Here is an 11,058-nt window from a genome sequence, read left to right on the forward strand (position 1 = left end):
ATGCACATTTTTGGAATTGTATAGATCTTTTTTGCACCTATTTTAGGCATGTATAGTTTTCTTGCATATGCAGCAACTTTTTTGTATACAACATTTATCGTATAAGGATTGATATTCAACAATTGGTAACAATGTATCTTTGTGGTTTGATATCTAGTATTGAAACTTGATTTTCTATCAATGCATCTCTGTTTGCCTTAATTATTTAAGTTTGTGTAAATCTTCAATGCAATAAAGTCTTGACATATTTGGCATAATGGTGTATCCAAGTACCTAGAGGCACCATTATGCAAAAAACATTTATTCCTGCATCCATCAGAAAAATCATCAGAACGACAGTCGAAATTTGTTTGTGTCCGTCAAAATTTATGGCGAGAAATTGCCTATGTTCGTTGCTATATGTGTCGCACAATAAACATTGGTATATACGTCAAAATGAGCATCATAAACGATTCATTTTCGACGTTTATTTTGACATTTATTGTGACATCGATCTCGACGCTTGTTTGGACGATGTTTCTGACGATTTCATAGAAGCGACGCTTTTTTTGACGTACATATAAACGATCGTAAATTTTACAAGAAATTCTTTTTCGTCACAAGAAACGTCGGTATTTTCTTGTCTTGTATTGAATTATCAACCAATCAAAAGTTTTCAAAAGTTCTAAAATTCTCAACTCTCCTACAAATTGCATAGAGGTAGCTCCTATGCATATCTCAACAAATCAGAAATCATATGATTCCACCCCAAAAATTCTTCTTTTTGCCTTGACAGCAAATTTCAGCAAAAAAGTAGATAAAACATGACTCAAGATTCTTCTACAAAATTTCATGACTCTTTTAAAGTCTTCTTCAACACATTATTACTTAGATTATTTCGGCACCAAGGAGTTATTTTGCGAGTTATCTTCTATGTTAGACACATTTCACGATTAAAGCGTAACAAGTGGTTTACGAAATGATGTGCCATGCTAATTAAAGTGTAATAGGTGGTAATACATGCCATGCTGGATGATGTGTAAAATGATACTCTCATCAAAGTGTAACAAGTGGTGAGTGTATATTGTGTTTGTACCTATCAATGTTTCATATTGGGATTAATTGTTATGATAGCAATTAATTGGAATAACTAACGTGTTTACGTTTGTGAGATAGGTGATGAGAAGTGCATGAGCCGCATATTGAGGATCTTGTGTATATTATCTCGGATTATTATTACTCATATGAGTTATTTTTGTTGGCCATGTGTCAAATGATTGTACATATTATTCATGCATGCTTATGCGTGGTGTTGCTATATTACTAGCACATATGTTAGAAGAGTTTTTGCTATTTTACACATTGTGTGAAAAGACAATAAGTGGCCTCCATGTGGTAACAAAGCATCCATAATTCTCACTAGTCCCAATTGAGCCATTCTATTGAATTTTGGCCGCTCAACAAGTTTGTCAGGCCACTCCAGAAGTCGTGAAGTAGCCAAGACCTCACCTGCCATAGAATTGAACTGCAATATGAAGGCTTGCAGTTAGGGTGTGCCAAGACCTCCTTCCACGAGATCTGCAAATGAGAAACGAGAGGTGAAGCTTGCAGTTAGGGTGTGCCAAGACCTCCTTCCACGAGAACTGCAATATGAAGGCTTGCAGTTAGGGTGTGCCAAGACCTCCTTCCACGAGATCATCAAATGAGAAACGAGAGGTGAAGCCACCACTCAAACCTATTGGGAACCATTCACTACATCCGGGGATTTAATATTCACGTGATCACAAGATTTTTGTGATAATAACACATGTGAACAAGTTATTCACATGTTCTCCTGTTACCGTTCACAAAATAACAGGTCACTTGCCATTTGGGAACCCCTTAAATGCTTGGCTACACATGGGAATAATCTATTCACATGTTCTCATGTTACCATCTTCACATAATAGCAGGTCAGTGGCCACCTAAGAAAATTTTTTATGCCCGACAAAGATAATTTTTTTAGGCCCTTGTGAAAGCTTTGTGAATATAACATGTGATCACAAGATTTTTTGTGTTATTAACATATGTTATTAACATGTTCACATGTTTTCGTTTACGTCAGTGAAATCCCTGACTACATCCCACCGTGTGCCATCAATCGTGGTATTACCATGCACAAGTGTGACCTCCTCTATGAGGGCCTTAGCCATTACCACCCATGGCTCTTGAGATACACACATATCTTGTAATGAAGGTCATCTCCTATAGCGACCATATGTAATCTGACATCTAGTAGGGCTGCCCCTCCACTCCTCTTCGGAGTAGTAACTCTCTCTCTCTCTCTCTCTCTCTCTCTCTCAGCTCTCCATCTTTGTGCCATTACACAAGATTAAATTATTAGTTTGTGCAAGGATGGTAAAAACTCTGTGATTCCAAGTATTTCTATAAGGTAATAAATCAAAATAGTAATTTTGATTTTTTCAAGCAAAAATACACCCCCTTCATAAAATATTAGGATAGAGGGGCCAAACACCCTTGACGACGTTAGTGTGAATAGGTACATATGGATGGGTTGACACCCTTGAAAAATATAATGGTAGAGGAACTATTGATAGCCTCACCCTCACTTTATTCTACGCAGCCTCCAATATTTGAAACACCACACTCCAAAAGTAGAACAAAAATGTAATGATGTTGCAACACAATGCAAAATCCGTCATACTAGTGGCCCTCTATTGGAATAATATTCCCTTTCTAGGTAAGATTATCAAGGTAATTCGCTCTAGTAGCTATCCATGCTATTTTTGTGCCATGTTTTAGAAATGATATGCCCTTAATCTTTTTCTTGCCTTTATTGAGAGGAATTGGTACTAAAATTGCGCGCCATCACTTCCTTTATTATACCCAAGAGGCTACGCCCTTAATCGAGGGGATGCCTTAGATTATTCGTTAGGTGTCACTAAAAGCCCTTAATCGAGTGGTTTTAAAAAATGAGTAGAGGAGCATGTTTATTCAAGGGGCTGACTTGGATTTCGTTAGGTGTCACTAAAAGCCATGTTTCGTTACGGCCACCGTAAATTCGATGGCAGCTTTAAATGTAACCTTGTCATTCTATAACTTTGCCCCAATAATTTTACCTAGCCCTGAATTTAAAGGTTCAAATTTTTGAAGTTTACTTATAAAACCGATTAATCTATGCATTTTTTCAATAAAAACTGGTTGGGCTTGAAAGTCATCCTTTTTTTCACTTGTTAAAAAGAAAGTTTATTTTTGACACTGGCCCAACGATATTTCGTGGGTCATTATAATGTTAATAAGTCTCCCTCTGAATGCAAGAAGTGAGCATGTGTGGGTCCTATGGCCAAGTGAGAGGAAGCGGCCAAGAAGGCAACAAGAGTTTGAGTGAAAATGTCCGACATCTTCTTTGACATATTGAGCAGGATGACAGCACGGGTGACGACCTCGGATACTGATAGTTTGCAGCTCTATAAGACTAGCGCGCGCGCATTCCCCACACACACACACACGATAACACAGAGAAGAGAGAAGGAAAACCCAGCTTGTGGACAGAGAGAGAGAGAGAGCGCTCTGAACCCACGCTTGCGGAGACGACGATGGGATTTGCGCTGCCCGAGATCTGTTACCGAGATGTAGTGATTTCGCTGCTGGTGGTGCTGGGCGCCCCCCTTGTTTACACGCTGTGGACGAGCGTGGTGGTAGGCATGTGGTGGCGGCCTCGGCGCATCAGGCGGGTGTTTGAAGCGCAGGGGGTGAAATGCATGCCCGGCCGCTTCCTGTATGGCAACCTCCCAGAGATTGTGGCCATGTGCAGCGATGCCCGCTCCCTCCCCATGCCTCATCTCTCCCATGACATCGCCCCCCGCATCCTGCCCCACTACTACAACTGGCCCAAAACATACGGTAAGCTTCTTTTTCTTTTCACTTGATCAGATAGATATTACTCTCGGTTGTCACCCTGCCCAACTCGTAAATAGGGCATGCAACCATCTTAACAATGGGTGGAGAGTCTCATCTTGTCATTTTTTTCCTCTAGTTCCTGGTCATCCTTGAGAATGGCTACCCTCTTGACTTCCTTGTTTCTTCTTCTTTTGCTCCTTGACCTTGTAGGGTTTACTCTCAGTTGGTTGCTTCTCCTCATTTGCTTGTTTATTGACGGCTTTCTGGCTTGTTATATGGCTTCATCATTGCTCACCATCACTGGGGGCTCACTCAGTCCAACCCCCATCTACTGATTGATATTGTTCACTGAATAACTTCCAATTATTACAAGTCCACAATGTTAGATATGGATAGGAATCTCATCGCTTCAAGACCTCATGAAATAGGGGGATGTTTGACAGTCCAAAGTTGTGTCCATAGCTCAATGTTCCTATAATCCACACACCCCTCAGCTCTAGCCTCTACACACACACACACACACACTCACACACATGCACATACACAGTTTTCTTATTGTTGCTGGTTTGCTATCATGACAGGTGAGCTCTTTGTGCATTGGTTTGGTTCTCAAGCTTGACTCATCCTAACAGAACCTGACCAGGCCAAGGAAATATTGTCCAACAAATTTGGGCATTATCAGAAGAATCGTGCAAGGCCTGATACTAGAGACTTGGGGGGAAATGGGCTGACGGCTTTGGAGGGAGAGAAGTGGGCTCAACATCGGCGCATCATGAACCCAGCCTTCTTTCTTGAGAAGCTGAAGGTAGCCTCAACTTCTAATATATGCAGTAAGTTCTGTGATGGCGATAAGATTCATGTCGTCTGCCATGATATGTGACACATAACATTTTCCATAGCATGGGACACATAACATATGCCATTATATATGACACATAGCATGTGACATTACATATGAAATGAAATTATCTGATTTATATTACTTGTGTTTTGAGGGTGACTGGAGTGCAACATTGTGAATACCTTTTCATGCAAGGGTTTATTGGGCCTAACATCATGGTTGGAATCATGTACACTAGTCCATGGCTCCTACGATGGCCGGGTGTACGGTTGCAATGATGGAAAAATGGGAAGCCCGAGTGGAGAAAGAAGAGGAGATTAATGTTCATGCAGACTTTAGAGCTCTGACAGCTGATATTATTGCTCACACTGCATTTGGGAGCAGCTTCACAGAAGGCAAGCAAGTGTTTGAAATGCAGCATGAGCAGCAGATCCTCTTAGACGAGGTCAATCGCACTGTATATATCCCTGGATCAAGGTGAGAAGCTGAGAGCAGAATTAATGGCTTTCCAGTTCTCAATGTCCAGAATGTTCTAAACATATGCTTTTTGACCTTTCTTTGAGGCAGATTTCTCCCAACTGCGCGAAATCGGTACCGCTGGAAGCTCCGCAATAGAATTGCCAAGGTCCTTGGCCAACTCATTGAAAAGCGCCTAGAGTCCTCTGATATTGGTCGTGGAGACATGTATGGCAACGATTTGCTTGGCCTGATGATGGCTGCTAACAAGGGAGAGCTCCAGGGAAACCAGAAGAACCTGAGTATGGGGATCGGTGAAATCATTGATGAGTGCAAGACCTTCTTCTTTGCAGGGCATGAGACGACATCAACGTTGCTGACTTGGACATTTCTACTGCTTGCAAGCAGTCCGGAATGGCAAGAGCGTGTTAGGGAGGAGGTGCATGCGGTGTGCGGGACAACAGAGCTACCGACAGCCGAGTCGGTAAACCATCTGAAATTGGTAAGTGGCAGATGATCAGATGATCAGCCTAGTTGACCGTGGCTTGAAAAACAAGAAAAACTGAGAATGTAATGGCTAACAAAGCATCTTTGCTTGCAGGCAGGTATGGTGCTGAATGAGGCACTGAGATTGTACCCTCCAGTAGTGGCCATGTTTAGGAAAGCAGGCACTGTTATGAAGCTGGGGAAGATCGAAGTCCCAGCAGGGACGACGTTGGTAGTGCCAATACTTGCTTGGCACCATGACCAGCGGTATTGGGGTCCGGATGCTAACGAGTTTCGTCCTGAGAGGTTTGGGGGGGGTGTTGCCAAGGCAAGTGCAGTGGCTGGGGCTTTTATGCCATTCTCCATGGGGCCACGCAGCTGCATAGGGCAGACATTTGCCATGCTCGAGGCCAAAGTGGTGCTTTCCTCCATCTTGCAACGTTACAGTTTCTGCGTCTCCCGTAACTACCGCCATGCCCCCACCACTGTCTTCACCATACAGCCCCAATTTGGAATGCCGCTGATCTTTGAAAAGCTCTAAAAATCAACATATGAGTGCAAACTTTATAGGTACATAATAATAATAGAACTATTCTGTCGAAGGTTACATACCATCTTGGATCTATGAACCAGAATGCGAAACACCTGGGGTATAGATCAATGTGAAAATATACGAAGAAGTAATCAATGAAGGCCCGACGCCCACAAGCAAAAGTGAAGAAGAAAAAGATTGTTGTATTTCTCTATCAAACTATTAAATCTCTAATAGATCCGGCTAAATGTTAATATCATTGATGTAATCAATTATAGCACGTAGCTTAGGATGCAACTAGGGTGAAGCACAACACTTTACTAAAAATTGCCGGGAAAAATGTTTTCATGCATTCCACATTTCATCTCATGCATATGCATTAGCAAATCCTAAATCCTCTTGATTTTCCATTTGAGAAAATGGGGGGAATGTAGGAATGTCCGCCTGTGAGTGTGAACGGTTGTTGCCACCCGGTAGATCTCAAATGTGTCATGCAACATCATGCACGATCTATATATGTAACTCCTCATACGATAATAAAAAACATGCTAGTTTCCCTATATCGCGTCTCTACATTTATGGCGGTACAACATGTGCACTACATATTTAGGGAGTCTCCTACAAAACTCTTATAGTCGAACAAGTCACAAGTGGAGTAGGGCTTTGTATCCCTATGCAGATTGAGAAGAGTCAGACTAGAATCATCCAAGTGCAGTATGACCCAATCAAATGGCCCAAGCCATACACAACTTGTGTATTTAAGTGGTGATTGAGAAGAGCAAGACTAGAATCATCCAAGTGTCATGACCCAAGCAAAAGGCCGAAAGTCTTACACAACTGGATGTATTACATGTTGGTTGCTTTTACTTTTGGAATTCACTAAATGGGCAAAGGCTAGAGCCTCTGGGATAGTTGACCCTCGTAAATTTAAATATGAGTAAGTCATTTTGTTACGTACCTCATAGCAACTAAAGGGGAGCTCGACCGGCCTCTGAGACCATCCACCAGAGCGTGGGTGCCGAGCGAGCCGGGGTTTAGGGGAGAGGGCGCTCGAGCGTCGTCTTGCGGGTGACCGGACATGTGTGGGCATGTTGGCCACTATGTATGTTCGGCTGTAGGGATCCCTATCCTCATTCTTTCAATGGATGAGTGGTGAACAAGAGCTCCTTCTCCTCTATGTTTGACGCGTTGTTGCTGCGCTAGTGTAACATTGGTATTAGAGCCCGCATGTGAATTGGGGCCAAGCCCATGCTAAGGTTAGTGAACCATTGAAGAAAAGGGGACCCTTATCTAGATAGGGAGCCGGTCGACTACGTGTGGAGTAGAAGAAATCGCCATAGCCATAGCCCTCTTTTACTCTTCTCTTGTTTACTTTTGCTTTTCTTCCAACCATTGCATAGGAGCAAGCAAAGGAAAACACCATCTTATCTGCATACCTCTCGACTGTCTGGAGAGGATCCACCATAGCTGTAAATGCTCTGCATCGTTTTTGTTTGGGCTTTCATGGGCACGAGTGTGGTAGCAACAAGAGGGGAGGCTTAAGAGAAATCTCTCTCTTGGCCTTGACTGCAGTAGCCCCCAAGGTGGAAAGAGAAAAATCACCTTATCCATTTCTTTTTGGCTCGCGACTGTGTGGAGGAAGCCGGTGGGAAGGAGGAAGCGCAAGCCAGTGTGAAGGCAGCTGGGGGATCTCTCTCCAACGTGGTCACGAGAGCAAGAAAGAGAGAGAGTAGCCATGTGCTCTCTCGCCTTGTCAGAAGCAACCGACAAGTGGGGGTGATTGCTCGTCGACTGTAAGCAGTGGGCACAGCAGCATGCCATATTGGCATGCTGTTCGACTGTAAGCAGTGGGCACAACAGCATGCCATATTCCCTTTAGTCAAGTGAGCACCACCCAACAATGGCTCACAGTGCACCAACGGTGCAACTCGGCAGCACAACCAACGACTGGCAGCCCGCCCACGCAAGATCGAGTCCTTGAGAGAAGGTTCAAGCAACAAGAGCCCGACAAAGAAAAGCGCACCAGTAGAAGGAAGCAAGGGGTGGTTGTCACCTTATCTCTCCCTCTCTCTCCTGTATGCGTAGAAGCGAGGAATCTTTATCCCATGCATGGATAGTCACCTGCAACAATAGCAAAGGGGGGTCATGACGCTTGAACGACACTGGGCATGAACCTCTAAGCAAAACAACAACCAAGATTTCTCGCTCTCTCTCTCTCTCTCTCTCTCTCTCTTGCGTTGCCATTCGACAGGTGGAAGGCGTTAATGTACCACCCTGGCTACGCAAGAAAGCGGAAATCTTGGCATTAGCAACAAGTTTTGGACGTTCTCTCTCTCTCTCTCTCTCTCATATCGATGAGACCGCGTCTCCAGCGCTCATAGACCAAGATGACACAATCTCCTTCCGGTTGGTGAGGGACCATGGATGTTCCCATTGACATAGCTGTTGATGTTTCCTTGTCTATAGATGACCCCCTAGATCCATCCGCAAACGATAGACATCATGGAGTTAGTGGACAAGAAGCCCTTACAAGCTGATGACACTAACTGTAAGAATTAATTTGAGGATGATCTTCTCGATGATGAGGATGCCTATGGAGATGATACTCGTCCCATGGATGTGGAGTTAGAGGCCGAGATGGATATCTCGAGGGATTCCATAGCTTAGTAGTTTGCAAGGACTAACGCATTGGAGAGAAAACAGATTGAGGTTTTTTCCAGGCTTAGGAGTATTCATGCCCGTTTGGACTCTAGTTGTGCTACTCTCGTAGGGAGTGTTGTTGCATGTCGAGATTTGCATAGAAGAGGGTGCATTTTTCTTCTACCGAGGACGTAGTGCCTCGAGTAGGATCGTGGGCCGGAGTGCTTGCGAAGCAGTCTCCCACCAGTGATTTCTAACACTACAACATAAAGCAAGCATAGACGCGTTGCATAGACGTGCAAGTTATGGGGGCGTCTATACTCACGTCTATAAATGCGTCTATAAGCGCCTCTACTTTCTTTGAAACTAGACACTCTTATAGATGCATAAGTTACGTTTGCGTCTATAGTGCGTCTATAAACGCGTCTAGTTCCTTTGAAATTAGACGCGCTTATAGACGCGAGCATAGACGACACAATTACAGACGCACTTATAGACGCAATCTGCAATAATTTTTTATATAGTTGAAATTGTGGACCTTGCAAAGAAAAACAGAATCTTCAATCTCCAAAAATATCATTTGTTGAACTATGTGCATCAGATTTTGATAATATGCAAGATTTTTTGGTGCATTTATATACAAATGAATCTCTAGAAAGCATAATTGCAAGGAAAAATATGCTAAAGAAAGAGAAAAGAAATAGGTATAAATCGAGTAATGTGGTGAAAGGGATGGATACATGCAAAGGCTTAGGTATATCAAGTAATCCCATGAAAAACAATCCAAAGAAAAATGATTCAATCCCCACATCTTTTTATCAAAGTGAAGCTTTAAAAACAAATCTTGAACCTCCATGAAAAGCAGTCCAAAGGTGAATGATTAAGTAATGCGACGAAAAGCAACATATCACAATAAATCTATACATGTAATCTCAAAAAGGCATGAATCTATACGTGTAATCTCAAAAAGGCAATGAATCTATACCAAAAGAAAAACCATAGCCATAATAAAAGTACAATGAAAGAACTAGAGTTCAACCTTATCTTCAATGAGGTCACCGTTGCTAAAGTATCTATCTCAATTTCTATGCCTATATCCAAATCTACAAAGAGATCCATCCCACTACTAGCCAATCGATACTGACAAGTAGAGGATGGTCCAATAACACGATCATCATCTCCAATGGCACGATCATCATCAATGTTTTCCAAGCTATCTCCCTCCATAGTTGAGTTGACATGCTCCTCCATATGCTCAATGTGGGTGAATGTACTATAAATGGCTCTTGAACATGGTGAGATTGGGATTATATGCCACCATCTCTTATTGTCAATTATTGGTTGATACACAACCTATTCAAGCGCATAGGTACATTATACAACAAATTATATCTTTACTATCTGTATAAATGCATATATTGTAATTACCAATAATTATATATACCTGTTCACAATGTTGTGGTAGCACTAGAGTCCCATCCTTTTCTTGCCAAAACTTTGTAGAGTCAATGGTTACAAAGCCACTTGCATAACGCTTGATTGTTGCATTAGGACCTCTTTCCACTACCACATCCTTAAACCACTTGACCTCCAAAATATATACAAAGAAGCTGCGAAAGTCAAGCTTAATGATATTTTGGATCAATCCACAATAATCATCCATGGCTCCATTGGCTCCCTCAAAGCTTGCAATTACTCCACAATCTTGGGTGTTCCTCTTCTCATCAATCCTTTGTGTGCGAGAATGTTTACCCTTCGACCACAAAGCATTAAACATTGTACACTATACCAAGGCAAAAAAATTATAAATACCTCAAAAATAAATTTTTGCAAGTTTAACATACTAAAATATGATTGAGAACACAAGTATGTTTACCTTTTTGAAGCATCCTCGGGCATACTCCCACTCCTCCAATGTGATATGCATGTTTTCATCTTGCGCCACTCTCTCCATCTCCTCATGTAGCCAATCTACATCAAGATCCTTGGGAAGTGATTGTAGGTGCTCGGGGTATGGCACACTACGTCCATGGCGCTTATGGAATTTCGACCTTTCACTTTGTCTTCTTGCCTTTTCATCCTCGTACTTTGCCACCCATCTTCTGAGTCACATCACTATTAAGCACACAACAGGTATTAAGCTTACTATGCATCTTTGTATCCATGACTTTGGTCTTTCCCTTTCCTTGAGGAACATGAGAGGTCATCCTCAAGTCTTCTTCAT

At 42.4% G+C, this 11,058-nt stretch overlaps 2 protein-coding genes across 2 annotated transcripts; both read left to right on the forward strand.

Moving 5' to 3' along the window:
- The first annotated feature begins 3,373 nt into the window (after positions 1 to 3,373).
- Positions 3,374 to 4,597, forward strand: LOC147609897 (cytochrome P450 734A1-like). Its single transcript, XM_086787128.1, has 2 exons — positions 3,374 to 3,882; positions 4,461 to 4,597. Exons 1-2 carry the CDS (start codon positions 3,576 to 3,578, stop codon positions 4,496 to 4,498), a joined length of 345 nt encoding a protein of 114 aa, XP_086643254.1. The 5' UTR covers positions 3,374 to 3,575; the 3' UTR covers positions 4,499 to 4,597.
- On the forward strand, positions 4,559 to 6,445 carry LOC147609898 (cytochrome P450 72A397-like). Its single transcript, XM_086787127.1, has 4 exons — positions 4,559 to 4,684; positions 4,959 to 5,197; positions 5,288 to 5,678; positions 5,778 to 6,445. The coding sequence occupies exons 1-4, from the start codon at positions 4,652 to 4,654 to the stop codon at positions 6,201 to 6,203; spliced, it is 1,089 nt and encodes a 362-aa protein (XP_086643253.1). The 5' UTR covers positions 4,559 to 4,651; the 3' UTR covers positions 6,204 to 6,445.
- Positions 6,446 to 11,058: the final 4,613 nt, after the last annotated feature.

This window comes from Cibotium barometz, chromosome 50 (assembly GCF_041138505.1).
Source record: "Cibotium barometz isolate CiBa-2024 chromosome 50, ASM4113850v1, whole genome shotgun sequence".
NCBI lineage: Eukaryota > Viridiplantae > Streptophyta > Polypodiopsida > Cyatheales > Cibotiaceae > Cibotium > Cibotium barometz.

Bases quoted from the DNA above. Each gene is read 5' to 3' on its own strand.
- LOC147609897 (XM_086787128.1), top strand. From the start codon at position 3,576: ATGGGATTTGCGCTGCCCGAGATCTGTTACCGAGATGTAGTGATTTCG. The intron at 3,883-4,460 runs GTAAGCTTCTTT...CTATCATGACAG, and splicing joins CAACTGGCCCAAAACATACG to GTGAGCTCTTTGTGCATTGG.
- LOC147609898 (XM_086787127.1), top strand. From the start codon at position 4,652: ATGAACCCAGCCTTCTTTCTTGAGAAGCTGAAG. The intron at 4,685-4,958 runs GTAGCCTCAACT...CATGTACACTAG, and splicing joins TCTTTCTTGAGAAGCTGAAG to TCCATGGCTCCTACGATGGC. The intron at 5,198-5,287 runs GTGAGAAGCTGA...TCTTTGAGGCAG, and splicing joins GTATATATCCCTGGATCAAG to ATTTCTCCCAACTGCGCGAA.